The sequence below is a fragment of the Miniopterus natalensis genome, chromosome 10 (assembly GCF_054644295.1).
Source record: "Miniopterus natalensis isolate mMinNat1 chromosome 10, mMinNat1.hap1, whole genome shotgun sequence".
Lineage (NCBI taxonomy): Eukaryota > Metazoa > Chordata > Mammalia > Chiroptera > Miniopteridae > Miniopterus > Miniopterus natalensis.
In genome coordinates, this window is record NC_142090.1 from 83,216,800 (window position 1) to 83,236,642 (window position 19,843).

General features: G+C 55.9%; 1 protein-coding gene across 1 annotated transcript in view; it reads left to right on the plus strand.

Moving 5' to 3' along the window:
• Nucleotides 1-7,924: 7,924 nt before the first annotated feature.
• GRB10 (growth factor receptor bound protein 10) overlaps nucleotides 7,925-19,843 on the plus strand; it is a 63,688-nt gene continuing 51,769 nt past the window's right edge. Inside the window, exon 1 of the mRNA XM_087821271.1 lies at nucleotides 7,925-8,013. Coding sequence (XP_087677397.1) covers nucleotides 7,960-8,013 — 54 coding nt within the window. The 5' untranslated portion in view covers nucleotides 7,925-7,959. The remainder of the gene's footprint in view (nucleotides 8,014-19,843) is intronic.

Here is a 19,843-nt window from a genome sequence, read left to right on the forward strand (position 1 = left end):
GTGCGGGTGTGCAGGGGACAGCCGGTGAGCTGGGAGACTGGGCGCCAACCACAAACCCACACCTGACCTGATTTCCAAATGTGGGTTGCAACCCATCTTCATCCCATGAAATCAAGTTAGTAGGTCACGAAAGCGTGTTTTGGTGAGGAGCCGGGACAGGAGGGGAACCCTCAGAGCCGATGGCAGGGCCCCCGGCACACGCCGAGCCCTCTCCAGGGTCAAGAGCCGGAGAATCATGAGAGGGACACAGGGACCCACAGGTGCGCTGGGCGGCGTCACAGTGCACATTCCTGAGATCCAGTCATCCTGACGGGAGAGGGGACCAGGGACGGCTTACGTCCACCGTAAACGTAACTCGAGTTGGTTATGATGTGACAGGCATAGGAATGTCACCTGCCGTCTCCCCAAGCCACCAGAATCGCGGTGAGGAGCACTCCCCCCCACCCACATGTGCTTTTCAGAAAAAGCTCGCCGGGTGCACCATTTTCCCGGTTCACAACTGTATCATTTTAGCTCCACTAGTACAAATTGCCCTTAAATTGGAAACAAATCAATAAACACGAAATGAAAAGAACAAAGGCACGTTCAAGTTCAGCCGCTGGATCCAGAAGTGTAAATATTGACATTGTTGAGAAAGATGTTGACTCTAGAATCGGCAAACTTTTGACTTCGCTTGAGCTAATTTTCTGCGCTCTGCCCTCACTGGGAAAGAGGTGCCAGCGATGATGAACACTATTAAAAATGTTTCTCCTACGTTCAAAACTCAATTAAAACGCGCAGGCTCCGGTGCGCTATTTACAAACGGCGCCTTGCGAAGGCGGCCCTGCCGCTCGCAGTCCCAGGCGCCCGGGGAGCCAGCGCGGCCGCGGAGCTTGGCAGGGGGCCCTGTCCATGGAAGGAAGGAAGGAGACAACCATCGCTGACACGGTTTCATGGTCGTCCTACAACTGTTCGCGGCAGCGTCTCCCGTCGGGATAGATAGGAAGTTTCAGAGGATGTCCCTGCCGGGGGAGCCGCTCCTCCGTGTCTGCACCCCGCGCGTCACTTTTGGATAAATCAGCTGGTGGTTTTAAAACGAAACTTTTTTTTTCTTCAGGCGTTCAGTAAATCGGTGCTGTTGTGTAGGGCCTTGGAGGCGAGGTTTGCTGTCCGGGTTGCTGTGGGTTTTTCAGGGCCCCCATGATGACGGGGCTTTTACTGTCGTCGGGTTTGGGTGTCCGGGCCGCGTACGGAGGGCTCGCTGCGCGGGCCCCCGTGTCACCTCCATAGAGTCAGCTGGGTGCCGCAGAGTCACAGACCGCGACAGGGCCTGGCCGGTCCAGATACTTAAAAATGGAAAAGCTGCGAACGTGTTTCCCCCGTGACGGGACAAGTACCACCCGAGGACAGGATGGCGCTGTTTTTAAAAAGGTTTGACTGTGCACACGCGGCATTTGGAACGACTGCTGTGTACATCTCCAAGTGTTAGCACCCCAGGAAATTCTGCGGAGCCTCACGGTTGGATTTAACAAAAAAAAAAAATAGCGCAAGTTGCCGATTTTATTAAAGGAAGCCCACCGAATAGCCAACTTTTTGATAATTTTTTATTAGGTTAAAATCTACAAAATTTAATAAAATTTACCGTTCTCAAATTTTAACCGTCTGTACGTGCACAGTGTTGTGTGACCATCACCGCTGTCTATTTCGGGAGTTTTTTCATCACCCCTGAGAGACATTTTCTACACATGAACCCCCCCCCCCCCAGCCCCTGGGAACTGCAGGTCTACTTTTTGTCTCTCTGACTTTTCCTGTACTGGGGACCTCAGACGAGTGAGAGCATAGTCACCCTTCAGTGATCGGCTTACTCAGCAGAGTGTCCTTAAGGTTCATCCGTGTTGGGCACGTGTCAGAATTTCGTCATTTGCAAGTTTAATAACATCCCATTGTCTGTCCAGACCACGTTTTGCTTCTCCGTTCGCCACTCGGTGGACTCTCGGGCTGTGTCCACCTCTCGGCCGGGATGAACACGGGTGTGCAAACACGTGTCCCGCGTCCCTGCTCTCGTGCCTTCGGGTGTCACCTGGAAGCGGAGTCGCTGGAGCTAGCGTTCGGTCTGCGTTGCGGTTTTGCGGCATCGACGCGCCGTGTCCCACAGCGGCCGCGCCACCCATCCTCCCTCCCCGCCGGCAGCGCCCGCGGTCCCCGCCGCTCCGCACGCCCCCCGGGCTTGCTCTGCGCTCTCTTCTCGCGGCTTGGCTGGCGTTTCCCTAATGACCGGCGGGGCTGGGCACCCTTTCCTGGGCTCATTGTCTTTGGAGAAATGTCTGGTCGAGTTCTTTGCCCCGTTTTTGATTTTTTTTTTTGGTGGTTGAGTTGTAGGAGTTCTTTATGTATTCTGGATATTAATCCCTTAATTAGATTTGCAACTCTTCTACCCTTTTCTGTGGGTTAGCATCTTACACTCCCGATCGTGTCCGCCGATGCCCATGGGACTTTAATTTTGATGAATTTCAGTTTCTCAGGGTTTGTTTTTTTGTTTTTACTCTCTCTCGTTGCCTGTTCCCTTTCTGTAATATCGTGAAATCGCTGTAATAACCAGTGTCATGAAATTTTTCTAATTTTTTCTTCCAAGAGTTTTGTAGAATCAAGTATATACAGACTCCGTGTAACGCCTAGCAAAATCCCGCCGGCATGTGGTGCAGAAATAGATAAAGCCTGTCTAAAATTCATATGGCCTCTCCTGGGGCCCCTGGCAGATTTTTGTTTATAGCATAAGGTAAGAGTCCGCCTTCATTGTTCCTCATGTGGATATCCAGTTCTCCCAGAACCACGTGTTGAAAGACTGTCCTTTTTCCACTGAATGGCCTTGGCACCCTTGTTGAAAATCAATACGGGCGAGGGTTTATTTCTGGGCGCTCTGTTCTATTCTGGTCTATATGTCTGCCTCTATTACTGTAGCTTTGGAGTAAGTACGGTTTGAAATCAGAGAGTGTGAATCCTTCAGCTTGTTTCTCCTTTCCCAAGATCCTTTTTGGCCATTCGGGGCCCCACGAGAATCCATACGAATTTTCTAAAGGTTTCGTCTATTCCTGCACCACATACCGGTGGGGTTTTGATAGAGATCACACTGGATCTGTAGGTCGCTTTGGGCAGTAGTATCATCATAACAATGTTGAGGATTCTAACCAACGGTGTTTTCCCTACTTAGTGTTTCGTAGTTTTCTGTGCACACGTCTTCCGTCTCCTTGGTTAATTTTCTCTAATTATTTTATTATTCTTGACGCTGTCTTTTAATTTTAATTTTTAAATTTATTTTACTTTTATCTATTTTTCCCATCACCATGTGTCCCTTCTATGCCCTGTCCCACCTCCGCTCACCCGCCTTTCGCTCGCAGTCACCACACCGTAGCCCATGTCCAGGGGTTCTCTCTCTCTCTTTTTTTTTTTTCTTGGAGTTTCTTTTTAAATCCCTTTTCAGATTTTTTGTTACTGTATAGAAACACAACTGATTTTTGCCTGTTGATTTTTTTTAACAAAAAAAATCACTTTGCCAAATTTACTTATTCGCTCTAATTGCGTGTGGGTTTGTCATTTTTAGAGCTTTCTACAGATAAGACAATGCCGTCTGTGAACAGAGACACTCTTAGGTCTTTGTCCGTTTCATTCGTTTTTCTGGCCCGACCCTCTGGCTAGAACATTCAATCCTGTGTTGCGCAGACGTGGCAGAAGCGAGCACCCCTGCCCGGCTCCTGATCTTGGGGGGAAGCTTCCCTGTGGCCGTGGGTCTGACACGTTTTCCCCGAGACCAGAGTCCACCCAGCCCTGTTGCTCTAACCGTAGTTTACCTGCTCTGAAGAAACCTACTCCGCGGGGCTTAGGAGATGTAGGTTTTCCTGGTGGAGAACCAATCTCCTTTAGCAAATACTTTCAGAGGTGATATTTTGGTAACAAATGGCGTGTTTAAATGATATTTTCGGTGATCCTAACGCCCGTTGCATGTGAAACTTCAAGGGATCATAACGGTACGCTTCCATATGTTGCAGGCATCCAGGGCTCCCGGGGGCAGGCCGTACGTGCGAGCCAGGGAGCAAGGGGGACGTGGCAGGCGGGGGAGGCCCGGGGCGGGCCGGCGGCGGGGGCCCAGGGAGGGTCTCACTTAAAGGACAGGAACAACTGTTCTCTGTGGCAGTCAAGAGGAGCCAGGAGGACACTGACCCCTCCCCCAGGCCCTCAGGGGTGTGGGGAGAGGGGGACCGTCAGCCTCCCCAGGAAAGCAAGGCTGGTTCAGGGTAGAAGGTGGAAGGGGTGTTGGGCGGAGGGGCTGGACGGGGGCCCGTGCGGAGCCATCAGGCCACATGTCCCGAGTCTGCGGGTGTGGGAGGCCCACGGGAGGCATCCCATGTGGCCCTGGAATCTCGCAGCAGTTGCTGGGTGGATCAGTCAGGGCTCTCAGTGAAGCAGAACCTGTATGTGTTTATATAAAGAGACTTATTGTAAGGAATTGGCTCCGGCGACTGGGGGCTGGCAAGTCTGAAATCCGCGGGGCAGGCCAGCAGCCCGGGAAGGCGGGCGGGCGGGAGTCTGCTGCAGTCTGAGGCCGGATTCCTTCTCTTCCCGGAAACCTCAGCGCTCGCTCCCCAGCCCTTCCCTGCCTCGAGGAGGCCCACCGCGGCCGCCGCGAGGGGCACGGCCTCTCCTTCAAGTCGGCGATTGCAGATCTTAACCACTTCTACGAAATTCCTTCCCAGCAACCCCCAGCTCGGTGTTAGATTACAAGGCTGGCTCCGGAGCCCGGACAAGTTGACACATGACACTCACTGTCACAGGGCAAGGTTGACGCACAGGCCAGAGAAGTTTCAAGGCCTGGGGACTGGCCGGGGGCTGGAGGCAGGTTACCAGCCAGAGTGACCTGAGTGAGGGAGGGCGACTTAGAGCGTGGAGCCCTGCCGCCCTCCGTGGCCTCCCCCCTGCTCCCCAGCCTTTCCCAGCCCAGGGCCCTGCTCAGGGTCGTTCTTTGGTGTTTATGGTGGTGATTTAAAGGACCCCGGAGAGACACAGACGTCATTGGCTGGTGGTGACCGTTACAAACTTGAGTACATCTGTTCCTTTGAGCTATACCTACAGTTTAGCAGTGTTTTCACATTTTGAGTTTGTGTTGTTTTTTTTCTGGGACTTTCATAATAGTCCTGCAGAGCAGGGGGCTTGAACACATGATTACCCCACAGTTCTGGAGGCCCAGGGTCCGAGATCGAGGGGCCCGCAGCCTTCCCTGAGGCCTTTCTTCCTGGCGTGAAGGTGGCCGCCTTCTCCCCATGTCACCCGGGGGCCTGCCCTCTGACTCAGTGTCCCGATCCCCTCTATCGGATTAGAGCCCACCCGAGTGACCTCATTTTAATTCAGATCACCTCTTTAAAGACTCTACTTCCAGCCCTGGGCGGTGTCGCGCAGTGGTTAGAGCCTCGTCCCATACCCCAGAAAGGTCGCCGATTCGATCGCCGGTCAAGGGCATGTAAGGGAGGCAACCGCTCCCCCTCTCCCTTTCTCTTTCTAGAGTCAGTGAAAAAAACATGTCCTCAGGTGAGGATTCAAAAAAATCAAAATAAAAAACCAAAGCGCCTCCCTCCCAATACAGCCACACTCTGAAGTAAGGACCGGGAGTTACGGCTCCAGCGTGTGAATTCATGGGGGGCACGCAGTTCGGTTCAGGGCCCGGTCTTGTCTTGCGTTTTCCGCTGTCTTGGCCGGTGGAATTCATATTCCTGATTTGAGGCCCTACGTGAGGCTTTCGTTTTCCCTCCGGGAGGCTTCAGTTCCTGAATTCTGAACACATCCGACGGGACCTACATGGAGACTCTCGACTTTGCTACGATGTCCGAAACGCAAGGAGCCCCCGTTCCTGACCGTTTCTGGGTCCCCTTCGCAGCCGACCCCTGCTCTGAGTCCCGAGCTCAGCCGTGAGTGACCTTGTGTGACCACTCACGGCGTCTCGGGCGTTCTCTCCGGGGCTATTTTCGGTGCCCCTGGAGCGTGGCCCCCTTGGATTTAGTGTTCTGCAGCACGGATCCTCACTGGACGGCCCCCAGCGGACAGTTCACTTTGTCTTGGGCCCTTTCTCCCGTTCCCTGTATTTTTTCTATCTAGCATTCTTTGTCTCTCTGTCTCTCTTTTTTTTTCCTGGTTTACTCTTTCATTGAGAGAAATGACCCACTTTCTATATTTTTCTTATTTTTTTCATAGTAAAACAGATTCAGGAAATACACCCTTCCACACCATCAGGGTATAAGACAGGAAGCAGTGTCTGAGCGGCATTTCTGTCCCCTCGTCGAGGTGGCTCTTCTCACCCTTCACTGTCCTTGCTCCCCTAAAATGCGGCCGCAGAGGTGACCGTGCCCCCCACACCTGGACGCCTGCCCATCCCTGGGCTCCTCTGAGGGCGGCACAGAGGAGGCAGGTGGTCCTGCCCAGGCGCCCCCGGACCTGCTGGGTGGCCCGTCGGAGCTGTTTGGTGTTCTCTGTGCTCTAACAGGGTGGCACTCGCGACCACCAGCACCCCCTGCATGAAGCCCACCCCGTGTGGGCCGGGTGCAAGGACCCAGTGAGGCGGGGGCGTTTGAGCCAGGCAGTGGCTACTCCTGGGCACTTACTGAGTCAGGCTTGGGGCTGGGGTACAGACTCCCCGGTCAGTGAGTACCCCGTTTATTTAGCGGGAGCGAGACCCAGAAGGAGACTTTACAACCCAGTGTGGTGGACGGAGGGAAGCCCATTGTGTGGCACCGCCCGGGGTGGTGGTGATCAGAGGGGGGCCAGTCTTTGGGGGCTGCCTGGAGGAGGTGATCCCTGAGCTTTCTCCCAAAGTGTAGTAAGTGATAGTATCACAACCGGAATAACACCTACAGGTGCTGAGGCCCGAGAAGGCCTCCCGCCAGGGCCCACGGCCCTCCCTCTGTAGCTGATCATGACAGAGAGAGGTAGTCGGATTCGCTACTGTCTCTGGAAGTGTTTTCCATCTCTGAAGACTTCTGATGGAGAAGAACAGTATTGAGGGGGAGAGAGGGTGGTCACCGCCGGTTCCTCCCTCTCCCTGGATCCACCGACTGCGTTCCACAGTGCGGCCTGGAATGGCGTCTTCTGCCTTCGTGGGAGGAAATGCTAATTTCTGCTCAGACGGAGAAGGAAAGAAGTGTCTTAGGGAGAAAGTTCACTTCGGAGGTCGTCTCTGTATATTAGTAGTGGGGCCTGGCATTTTCTTGTGTTCAGAGGCAAAACGTGGTCAGTCCCAGTCCAGGCCGAGATGCTGACACCCCCCCCTCCCGTGCTGGCGGGGCCTGGCCCGAGTCCCGTTTGGAACGTTCATGGACCATTTGTCGGCCTCAGGCATGTGGTTGGTGCCACAGTAGATTAAAAAATAAAAAAAAGACAGGATCTCTGTTTCCTGCTTCTCAGGAGCTCACTGTGGGAGCTGGGTGTGCACATTGTGAATAACACCGCGCTGGGAAACGGGGCCTGCAGGGAGAGCGTGGAGTCCACGCCGCGGTTTGGTGCCCGCTGAGAACAGTGCTTTGTCCCGGGCTGTGGCCAGTGCAGCCAGCTTTTATGTGAACGTACTTGGAGGACCCCAACAACACACGCGTCCCCCCCCCCCAACGTGAGACCACAATGCTCACCGCTCTTTGGAATTAAACTAAGTCCGTTTTCCCCCAAAGTGTGATAAAGTCTTGAGGTGTTAATAAAAGTGATGAGACAAAGAGTCCAGCGGCCGGGGCCACACCGGTCATCTCGAGGTTCTGTGGTTGGTTAGGAGAAAAGCCGATACCCCTGGAGCCGATGTACTCACCCACCTAGGAGTGATGTCCCAGGGCCGCCCGGTGGACGTGTGGCCCCTGACAGTCCTGAGCTGGGCGTGCGTGGCTTCTCACTGTCTGTCTTTGTTCCCAGGTGCAACAGTGCGGTAGATGTAATTGAAGAAGGCAAGGAGGACCCATGGCTTTAGCTGGCTGCCCAGATTCCTCTTTTTTGCACCATCCGAACTACCAGGTATGGGTGGACATGGATGTCGGAACCTGGCCGAGGTCGGTCGAGGGCCACGGCACAGGGAGTTCATAACCTTGACCCATTCATCACCTAGCAGGTCACCGTGTGCTCAGCCACGGCTGCTGTCACGTCCTATGGTTTGGGGGACCAGGCACGTTCCGCAGGGTCCTTGCTTTGCCTAGAAACACTCCGTCCCCTTGTCCCCTTAGCCTAGACCATGATGCCCATTCCTAAGATATGTTCACGGTGGTACAAAGTCCCCTGCAGTGAAGCAGGCGCAGTGTGGTCACCTGCCAGGGACTGGTTGGACTGGTGGCAGATAACTGGGATGCTTAAGGAGACACGAGAGCTTACCCAGGGCAAGGGCGTGGCCAAGAGGAGGGCTTCTTAGTGGGTGGCTCATGGCCTCGCTGTCACCTGGCCGGTGTAGGTGGGGGTCCTTCCAGGTGGGCTCCTTTCCCCAGCCTGAGAGCATCAGGGTGGGCTTTGTGGGGACCGCGGTGATCTCTGTGCCTCGAGTTTTCACCCGCTGGATAGGTTTGGTCTGCAGTTTCCTTCCCCCCGGGAGCAGGTGGAGTGTGAGCTTTGCCGTGCGGCTCAGCGGGCTTCGTGGCAGGAGATGGTGCCCCGGTGCTTTGGGTTTGACACGTGAGTCCTGGTTTCGGTTTGGCCTCTCGGCCCTGCCCCACTGGGAGGCCGCGCCTGCCTCGCCCAGGCCACCACTGTCCAGCGGGAGCCCCACGTGCAGCCCCCCCCCCCCAGGCTCTGCCCTGGACCCGTTTTCACACCCCTCGGAACCTGCCTCTCCCTGCCCTGACCCGTGAGTCGTCTTCAGCCGGGTGACGAGAGTTCCCTGTAGCGTGGCCGCTGCAGGCGGACGTCTCTTTGTAATTTATTTGGTATCAAAGTGAAACAAACCTTCGAAGAAAGGCTGAAGATTAGGATACTGTTCATTGTAATCACTGAACTTGAGACAAAGCCAAACTGAGTCTCAAGCCAGAAAAGAGGGCGAAAACCTTAGCAGACCCGTGACGTGTGTTGGTGACTCACGGGCCTGTGTAGTGGGTGAGCCCTGCCCCGGGCTCGGCCCTCTGCCTCCCGGGTGATCCGTCCCTCGTTCTTAAAGAGGCCGTGTGCCTCGCCCCGTGGACTGATTTCGGCCCCGTGCCGCACCCGTGGGCCGTGGGGCCGGTTTTCATGGGGCCGCTTAGCTTAGACCAGTCGTGTGGGCCCCGCGGGCGCCCTCCCCCGGCCCGCCGCCTTGCGCTTGGCACCTCCGGGAGCACCTTCCCCAGGGGAGTCCCTCTGAAAGTCCTTAGTGTCCCCCTCGGCGGCCACCGAGCAGACCTTCAGGGCAGGCTGACGACAGAGGCCGTCTCTGTCCCCGTCCCCTCCTCCCACCCCCACCGGCGTCTTGATTTCCTGCCGGTCCGCACAGGGATGGCAGGAACGCCGCTCATGCCAGCCGCCCGCTTGATGGACGTGTCAGCTGCCACGGCCGCCCCAGTTGCTCGGGGCGGCTGTTGGGGAGCCTGCCAGCCGCGGACACATGGTGGCCATTCCCAGGGATACTGTGTCACGGAGGACATGCTCGGTCACGCCGGTCAGTGGCTCCTGGAGGCCCCGTCTCGGTCTTGTTCAAACCCCGCAGCGGGCTTGGCAGCGCACAGCCCCCGTTCCTGGAAAATTAGACAAGGGTTCCAGGGTTTCTCAGAAGATGGGATGATTTACTGTGGGGCCCAGTCTCCAGCTCTGCGCACAGGGAGCAGTTAGATTTATCTCCAAGTTTTTCCACAGAGCAGAGTTTCTCCTTCAGGCCCCCCCGCCCCCCACAAGTGGTTTTCTGAGCCTCGCTGTTCCCTAATAGCTGTGGCTTGGATTAGACACGGGGCTCAGCCAGTGAGTCACTGATATGTGCAGTTTTTCATGGGCCCAGAAGCACCAAAATTGGTGCGTGCATGAAATTAGCCTGTTTTCTGCTTTGGAGACAGGGCCGCGGCTGGCGTGGGGGAGGGGCCGGCGGGAGGAGGGGCCGGCCGCTTCCCCGCGAGCCTCGGGACGTTCCTTTGTTCTGCGGTCCGGGGGAGAGCCTGGCCCTGTCCCTCAGTTTCCCCGCTGGTGCAGGGGGGCCGAGGGTGCGGGGGCCGTGCGGGGGGCCGTGCGGGGACCGGGGGACGTGCCCAGCACCCCAGCCCGGGGCCGGCCACCCTGCAGCCGCCCAGGCGGGTCGTCGCTCGCTGCCCCTCATTCCTGGGATATTGAGTGAGCACCACCAGGTGCCAGACGTGGCTTTGGTGCCGGGAGGCAGCTTTGCGAAGCAGACAAATTCCTGGGGCTCATGTGTCCCAGCGAGGGAGGCCGACGGGACAACTGGCAAATAAGATCGCTGGGAATAAGGGTACTAATTCTGAAGCAGATAAAACAGGACAGCGGGAGAGAGCAGCCGAGTCGGGCCAGGAGGTCAGGGAGGCCTCCCCGGGGGAGTGCCCCGAGCCGGGGTGGCGCCCAGGCAGGACCGGGCAGGGCTCCGTGCAGGGGCCCGGGGCGGAGAGGCCCGGCCTGCCCAGCCGGGGAGGAGTTTGGGTTTTAGTCAACTAGAAATGAGAGATCGTTGTGGGGGAGGGGAGTTATAAATAGAGGCCTACAGCCCTTGTCTGCAATTTTAAAATCCGAAGGGCTCAGAGCTGAGCGGTTTTTTCCATTGCTCATGTCAGGGCACGGTCCAAATCGACTGCCCAGAACTGGCCCGGCTGGGCTGTGGGACTGTGCCGCCCGGGACCCTGCTATCTTCCTGCAGCCCGAGACGTTCCTAATTCCCAACCACAGGGAGCCTCCGGGGTCTAGAAGAAGGGATTAGGCGTGCCTATTTGAGAGCTGCGGTAAAGAAAAGCCACATTCATTATCCCTCAGAAAAATGCAAAAACTGGAAAATAAAATGAGCTCAGGTCCAAACGGCCTGAACAAAATGTCGAACTGTGCTTTGGAAATGAAACTCGAGTACGTGTGCATTTCATATAGGTTACCAGGGCTGTCGGATTTCCAAACAGTCCTTTCAAATATTTACTTTTACTTTTATAATTTTTTTCCCCCCCTGATTTCTGAACTGCAAACGTGTACACTCCTTTTAGAAGCAGAACGTAGCAACGGTCCTTGCGGTTCTGCCCCGCGGAGGCCCCGATTCCAGGTGGGGACCTGGGGGGGACACAGCATTCCTGCAGAATGGAGCCTTATCTCCCCCGTCCCTGTGCGGAGCCGTTTCATAAACTCTGTCCCCGCCCCAGGGTTCCGCAAGTTGTTTCTGTTGGCTCCGTGTCAGGTTCGTATCCCTGGGCCTTCAGGCCCTTCTAGTGCAGGAGCTGGCAGAATACTGCCTGTGTGCCAAAGCCGGCCCCCCGCCCCCCCCTGCTTTTGTAAATAAAGTTTTATTGGAACACAGCCATGCTCATTCCTTGACGCCCGTGGCTGCTCCGTGGCCACGTCAGCACAGTTCAGTGCTGTCTAAACCCCCCCCTTTTTTTTTTTTTACTCAGAAGAAGTTTTCCAACTGCTGTTTTCAGAGCACCGATTGCTCGAAGGCGTCTCCTGGGTGGACAGGGGCCAACGTGGCCTCCCTGTATCAGCTCTTCTCCTCCTCGGAGGAGGGGACGAGACCCACAGCCCTCCGATGAGACTCTGCTCGCTGATTACATGCAGCTGTGGGTTTTGTGCTGGGAGCCCCGACATCTGGATTCCGCCAACTTTTTGGCAGGGTCCTGAGTAGTTGGGGGGTGACATCATCCCCTTACAGGCGATTTGGGATCAGCCTGTGGAAATGAATACCATTCCCAGAGCCTCTCGCTGGGTGTGTGTGTGTGTGTGTGTGTGTTGTTTTCTGGGGGGTTTTTTCTTTCTTTTTTTTCGGAGAGCGGTTCTGTAGTTCTTTCCTTGTTAATCTTACACACCCGTCATTTGGCAAAGGGACATTTTCACCAGACCCCATTTTCTTCAAGAAATTGGTGGACAGTAGCTCCTACTCGTCACTGTTCTTGTCCTGGAGGCGGGAGGGTGCAAAGCGAGGGCCCTTTGAAACATCCCTTCTTTCTGAGACGGTTCCAGCTCGCCAGGCGCTTACCTGAAACGGTTTTACAAATGATTCGAAATGCTCATTCTGAATAGAGCGACAGCCACTGTTTCATGGGGGTATTTTGCAGGATAAAGCAGGCGATTTGTAAAGTTGGTGAGGGGCTGACTGGCTGCCGATGCTAATGAGTTGACATTATATTTACGCACGTGGCTGGTTTAGTCTCTAGTTATTTTATTTTATTTTTTTAACCCCAGGGAGCGGGCTCTGGGAGGACAGGCAGGCAGAGTGGGCAGAGGAAACTGTGGACTTTGAGTCCAGAGGGCTGGGTCCGGCTTGTCCTGCTTCTGCTGTGTCCCCGATGGTGGGCCCCTGGGCCTCCCTTGCCTCTAGTCCTGCTCCCTGAGCCTGGTCCGTCGGGGCGGGGGGGGGGGGGGGGGAGTCAGTGGTGAAGGACAGGGAAGGGCCTCGTTGTGGGCCTGGCGCAGACATGCCTCGTACACAGGGCGGCCTTGAACGCCGCGAAACTGCATCCGCGCCTCTGTTTTGCCAAATGTGCACGTCGGGGCAGTTGGTGCACAGGGCTGGGTGGCCGGGTCGTTGGGTGGCGCTCACTGACTTAGACTCTTTGAGGGAGGGGAGACCCTGGGACACCCGGCACCTAGGCACACGGCTGCCGGTTGGTGAGACCCAGGGGCCCCAGCTGGGGCCTCTCCTTCAGGAAAGCCTGGAAAACCTCAGGCGGCCTCTGCCTCCCGCGCCTTGACCGTCCTCTAGACTTAGGTAGATCCCGTAAGACAACCAAGGCCCCGTTACAGAGTTTCTAACAGCTCCTGCTGTTGACAGGAAGCTGGGGCTGTGCTTAGAGTCCACGCCGGTGACTTTGGAAGACCTTGAGCCTTCTATGAAAGGGAGAACAGCCCAGGAGACGCTGTCCTGGACTGAATGGCGTGTCTGTGACATCATGTCTCTCAGTTAGAGTCTCACCAACGTGGAATAGTGGGCTCCTGTTCTGAGCCACAGTGGCCACACTGGCGGGAGTTCCCCACCTCTCCCTGGGGTTCCTGAGACACAGCCCCGTTGTGGAATTGGGGAATCGTGTGACCGTTAGTGTTTCCTGCCTCTAACCTCCAGGCCCTCCTCTCCGGGTGACAGCTGCCCCCTCTCTGGTCTTCGCTGTTAGTCATTGATTCCTAGATCTGAATTTAGTTGGTGTGTTACCTCTCCCAGTAAGTTATGTCCATACCAAAGCCTTGGATATAGTTAGAAACCTTAAATAATGAACAGTCGACTTTTCCTCCGGGGGCTGGAGAGGAGCCGGCGGGGTCCGGATCCGGGTGGAGTAGGGAAGCTGAGCGCTGTGGGCCACGGGGGAGAGGGCTGGGGGGAGGGTCGGCCCCAGGGCCCTCGCGGTGGCCTGAAGTCACACAGGGCCACCTGCCAGCGGGAGTGGAGCCGAGCCTGGAGAGCGAGAGCAAGCCCGGCTTCTCTGGCCACCTCTGTGTCCTGCCTGCGTGTCGCTGGGGCCCTGAAGGGTGGCCCGTGTGGCAGGCGTGGATTTTGATTTCTGAGTCTGCTGTGAGGGGGACTTGAGGAGCTCGATGGGAACGTGCCCACAGCTCTGGGAGGGGACGAGGTATCTGCTAAGTGTTCCCGCCATGGTGATAAGTGGGCAGTGTTGAGAAGAGAGCTTTAATTTGGGGAGTTTGTGCACTTGAACTCTTTCGGGGTCTGGTCTTTTCTTCATAAACACCCGATGAGTGAGTCCACGGCCCAGGGGTTCTTGTTCGGTGTGCCTTACAGTGGGATTTTCCAGGGCAGCTGTGGGGAGGTTGGGGGGGGGGTTGGGAGATCCCCTCAAGCTTTGTTTAAATGGCATCCTCAAGTGAGGGTCCCTGGATGGCCCCATGTCCCCCACACCATTCTCTTCGTTGGGTGGGTGGGTGGGTAGTTGATCGGTTTTATGTACCTTTAGTATTTAAAGTTTATCCACATTAAGATTTCAGCTCTTGCCCTGGCCGGTTTGGCTCAGTGATTAGAGTGTCGGCTGGCGCACCAAGGGGATGTACTGGGTTGCAGGTTTTATACCTGGCCCCAGTCGGGGTACGTGTAGGAGGCAACCAGTCGATGTTTCTCTCTCTCCCCTCCTTCCACTCTCTCTGAAAAGCAAAGGAAAAAATACCCCTGGGTGAGAATTAATAACAACAAAAACAAAAAAAGATTGTGCACAGGGCAGGACTGGAGACACAGCCTGTGAGATGGCCTGAAGAGAGATCTCCCTTACGGACGCCCTGTCCCTGCAGTTAGGACTGTCGGCACTGTCCCTTCGCTGAGCATCTGGTACTTTTCATTACCAGACAAGCCCTTCATTGACATCGTATTAATTTAATCCTCAAACCCACCTGCACAGCCACTGTCCTGCCCCAAGGAAACACAGAGGTGCCCGAAGCTGCCTAAAGTCACACGACACACCAGCAGGTGAGAAACTGGGGTTGGACCCCAGGGCCTGGCCTTCGGCCCTACGCTCCCATTTGTTACCCAGCAGGTGCTGTGGTGACTGTTACACTCCTGTCTCCTCAAATTCCCAGCTACTCTCTCAGGCTGCATTTCTTTGTTTTTTTGGATCAAGAAACTGCTCACCCTGCTCAGCGGACCTTCTCTGGTCTCCAGCAGGTTCAGTAGCCAGTGTCAGCAGATTTATTAGATGCCCTGCTTGCCACCAAATACGGGTGCCAGCTGACGACCGAGCAGGGACAGCTGCCTCTTGTCCTGCTGTGGGCTCTGGCAGGGTGGGGTGTGTCCCGGTGACAGCCTTCAGCGGCATTCCTTCCACCCCGGGCCTCGCCCTCTCACTGCCTCACCCAGAAGCTGAGAGGTCCCTGCCCCAGTTTGGGAGGGGAGCACACTGGTCAGCTTGCCCTCCTTAGTGCCCACCTGGAGTTAAATCAGGGCAGCAGGATGGGGGGGAAGAGCCCGTTGTCATCTGGGCTGTCAGAGAAAGCCCCAGAGGAGGCGGCTTTGGGGCTAGGCCTTGAGGAGGAGTCAGTGGTGTGCATGGCGGGCAGGGCAGAGAACACTCCTGATAGTGAGGACTCCACAGGCAGAGCAGGACATGGAAGCGCAAGGTCTGTGAGCAGAGAGTTCAAAGTAGAGGACAGCTGGGCCCGGAGGGCAGCCCCTGGAATGCTGGGCATGAGTGAGGATCTCAGGTGAGGGTCTCAGACCCTGCCATTCCCCTGCAGTTGGGACAGAGGGGAGCAACGGGCCTGGAAGCCTGCATTTCAAACACATTCTCATAGGTGAGGCGGGGGCACTGCTCTGTGCTGACCACACTCCGCCCTGATAGGTAGGCAGGCACTCAGGCCCTGTCACCAGGTTGGGGGCTGCTTCCCTTTTAAGTTCACCCTGCTGGACTGATCGCCAGATCAACACGAGACAGAGTAACTGGAGAAAATGACCACATTTATTGCGTACGTGCACACGGGGGTTCCAAGGACACACACTGGGCCCTTGAGGCCCCTATGTCAGGGGGGCGGTTTGGGACTTCAAAGGGCAGGAAGGCAGTTCACATGGAGATGGAAAAGCAAATGTTTGGTAAGGAAATGTTTGCTGGGCCATCTTTAATAACGGGACACAGAGAGGACTTTGATCGCATGGGCCTTGCTGGGCCCTCTCTGTCCATCACACCTGGTTCACGTGAAACTGTAGAGCTGTAGTTACCAGTGATGATAGCTCCTTTCCCGGAGCAGGTCTTCTGTCTGGATTCTTTTAGGTGGTGACGTGAAGGGCAAAGGTTTTTGTTTTTGTCTAAATTTTTTCTGTTTCTTAAAAATAACCAGCTTAAAACGAGCAATATCCCAAAAGGTATATATTTGTGGGTGTCAGTCTTCTGCTTCCTCTCAGCACCCACCAGAGCCCAGAGCCCAGCTCAAGTCTCTCATGTGTCATCTTTAAGATCTAAGGCTCTGCCTTGGCTAGTGTGGCTCAGTGGTTAGATTGTTGGCAGGGCACCGAAGGTTTAGGGTTTGATTCCCCGTCAAGGGCATGTACCTGGGTTGCAGGTTGATCCCCCACCCCGATCAGGGTGCATGTAGGGGAGGCAACCAATCGATGGGTCTCTCTCAATCAATGTCTCTCTCTTTCTCTCTCTAAAAACCAATGGAAAAAATCCTCGGGGGAGGGTTAACAACAAAAAAGACCTCGGGTTCTTGGTCAGAGGAGTGAGGGAAGGTGAGCCCCTTGCCCCCATGGTTGGAGGTCCCAGCATAGTGCATAGTGGGGCCAGAGCAAGTTTCAGGGAGGAGCAGGAGGGATTAAGAGGAGCCAGCGGGGTCCGTGCCCATGCCTGGGGCCAGAAAGAGGCCTACCGGAGCACGGCCAGGGACATTCCTGCAAGCCTGGGGTGTGGCCCACGATGGAACTCTAGAGGAACAGCACAGCTGAGCCCGAAAAGCAGCCCCTGGTCCCACCCTCTCCTGCTGGGGCCCCACGGCCGAGCCTTGTGAGGCCCGGGGACTGGGGCTCTGGCTGAGGCCACCCCTGCAGGCCCCCCGCCCCCGCAGGGCTGAGTGCAGATCTAATGAGATCACCCAGCCCAGGCCACCCGGCGGGAGGCTCCTCCTGTTCAACTTTTGGAGGCCCCGTCCCTGCTCCACTCCGCTGGACGCCCATTTCTGACTTTGGGAAGTGTTTCTTAGGCCCCGTGGGTTGGGGGGTCCAGCACTACATTGTGGAGTGACCCTCACAGCTTCAATTAGGGGGTGCAGGGCTCCCCTTCCCTGGGGTGGACGGCAAGGCCATTGGGGCTCTGGTTTCAAGAAGCATGAGCCGCTGGGAGCCACTCTAGAGAGGAGCCCTCACGTCCCCTCCAGTCCCCACCATCCTGACCCTCACCTGGAACAGGAAGCCCCCCAAACACTGGCTCCAAAAGGAGACCAAGCCAGCTCAGGGACCAGCCGCTACTCCTGTCCCTGCTTTTGTCCCCCTGCGCCCAGCAAACATGCGGACAGACATCCGTACCGACGCCCCGGGCCAGGGCCAGCAGGAGCCCTGTTTCCCTTCTAGGCTCGGCTGCTGCCTCTGTGCTTGAGCTTCATTTTATTTTTAATTTAATTTAATTTTTCCATCACCTTTTATCCCCTCCCTTCCCTCTTCCACCTTTGAGCTTTACTGTATAAACACCACCATTTTCCATATTGTTACCGTCCCCCTTGGCTTCCCAGGGTAACAGGATTCCTCTCTGAAGCTCCTGACAAGCACATTTCCTTTCTGACCCGGGTGTTCCCTGTACACGCAGATGGGCCAGTACCGGGACTTTGCTGTCCCTGCTAGAACCTCTCAGGTTTGGGACAGTCCTTCAGGTCAAGTACAGGAGGCCCGGTTGAATTTAGATAAAGGACAGAAATATCTTTAGGAGAGGTCCCATGCAATATTAGGGATATACTTCCCCTCCCCCCAAATTATTAGGTGTTTATCTGAAATTCAGGTTTCACTGGGTTCTCTCTCTCTCTATATATATATATTTTTATTATTATTATTATTTTTTTTTAATTCTCACCCAAGGGTATTTTTTCCATTGCTTTTTCAGAGAGAGTGGAAGGGAGAGGGAGAGAAACATTAATGTGAGAGAGACACATCAATGGTTGCCTCCCGTATGCGCCCAGCCAACCGAGGTTCATGCCCTTGGCCGGAATCGAACCCAGGACCCTTCAGTCTGTGGGTCGATGCTCTAACCACTGAACAGAACTGACTAGGGCTGGGCATCTTATGTTTTTAGTCGCCAAGTGTGCCGGCGCTGTTTCGACAAAGTGGCCTTAAGTTAGGTTTGAAATTTGTTTGTCTGCTAAATAGATATCTCAAGGGGGTCTGGTTTGCTTGTCGCTGTGAGAGGACGTCACAGGGACCACTGTGCGTGGACTGGGTGGTCAGGGACCTTGAGAGCGAGACCCCAGGGTGCCTGTCTGCACACAGCGTCCCCGGAGCCGGCCCCCTCGCCCCTCAGAGCAGGTGGGGGGGCACAGCCCCCCGGGGTGCGCTCCCAGTGTTTGCATGACCCGCCTTCAGGCAGATGATTGAGTACCAGCGTTCGCATTCGTAATGGGCAGTCATGACTCATTTATTTACAAGTGGATCTTCCAGATGAGAAGGTTTCATAATTTAAGCAAACTCTGAGACCTTCTGAAGTTTACGCGGAGGTACTGAGTGAGGAATTTGCGCCTGCCTGTGATAAACACGTTGGCGAGCTCTGGGAGACGTGAGGCGCTGGCCCCGGAGGGAACAGGCAGATCTGTGGAACTGACGGGCAGATAGAACAGGAACAGACGCACGCGGGAACGGATCATATCGTGTGATAAGTGACCCTCCGGAGCAGGCCGAGGGGAAGGTTGCGCCATAAGCGGCTGGGAGAACTGGTCGGCGAGGCGGGGCAGGGGGCTGGCGTGATGGCGTTGCCTCGTCCTGTCCACCCCAGTCCACGTCGGACGGACGGGAGCACAGCACACAGATCGGACGAAAAGTCAGAACAAAACGTAAACGGATGTTTTCCAGTCATCTTGACGGCGGGGGGAGGCCATGGTCGAGCTTAAAAGACGAACCCCCCAAAGAAGTCCAGTAAACGTGACTCCGTTGACTGAAACCCCTGAGAATCAAACATAATGAGACCTAAAGGCGAACAGGATGGGACAGCGCTTGCGACAAATACGACCAAACTGGGTTTCCCGCCTCATAGGGGGCTCATCCTGGGGGACGTAGGGAGCATTTTGGGGGTGCTCACTCCCCACGTTAAGCCCATGCTTCTCACTGTGGGCACAGACCCTCCAAGGAGCCCCTCTGGGGTCATTGGCCCCATTTTACCCACAGCCAGTGACAGAAGGAGCCCAGACCCTGAGGCGTGGGCTGCGGCCCCTCACAGACGGGCCCAGGGATCAGAGGAGAGCCCAAGGGAACCAAGAGCCAACAGGCAAATGATAAAATGTCCAACCTCGGAATGTGAGACCTGCCTGGGAAAACCAGGGAGAGGCAAGGAAAAAATTCCAGGGACATCAGGCGACCCACTGCCACCTCGGGTGGCAGGAAATGCCGTTCCCGTCGGGGCGGCCCGGCGAGCCCTGGAGACCTCACAGTGTGCGTCTGGACTCTTAGAAACGCGAGGCGGCCTTGGCCTGCCATCCTACTTCCAGGGATCCCGGGCCGGTAACTGGAAACTAGGACAAGACTGACGCTCCCTGAAGTTCGCGAAAGACCAGAGGTGTCGACTGGACAGCGTGGGATCTGAAGAATAGCTACCAAGGTTTTAAATTAACCTCTCCTGGTGTTTGTTGCGGGGAAAACACGAAACAGCGCCGGGCCCACAAGGATGCGGAGTCGCCCTCCTGTCGCAGGGTTTCGGCTCATTGTTGTTTTACGTCTGCCCTTTATTTCCAGAAATGTAAACAGGTTGCTTTAGAATTCGGAAAAGCGGGAACTATTTCTCTCGATGGGTGGAGAAGCATGGGCTGTGGGCCTGCGGGAGCTGGGCGGGGAAGGTCCCGCGGAGGAACCCGCTGGATTTGGGGGCTGCGAGGAGCTGCCTCCCCCACCGTCGTGGGTGGGGCTCTCCTCCCAGACCCCACGTCCTCCAAGCCCACCCCTCTCCTCTTCCCTCGTCAAACACTCACAACGCCTGGACAGCCTGTGTCCCCGGTGGGGTCTCGTTGAAGGAACCAAGTACACGTGCCCTTGGGGGAGGGCCCCGGAGAGGAGTGGGGTGCCGATGGAGAGGCCTGGAGCCCCGGG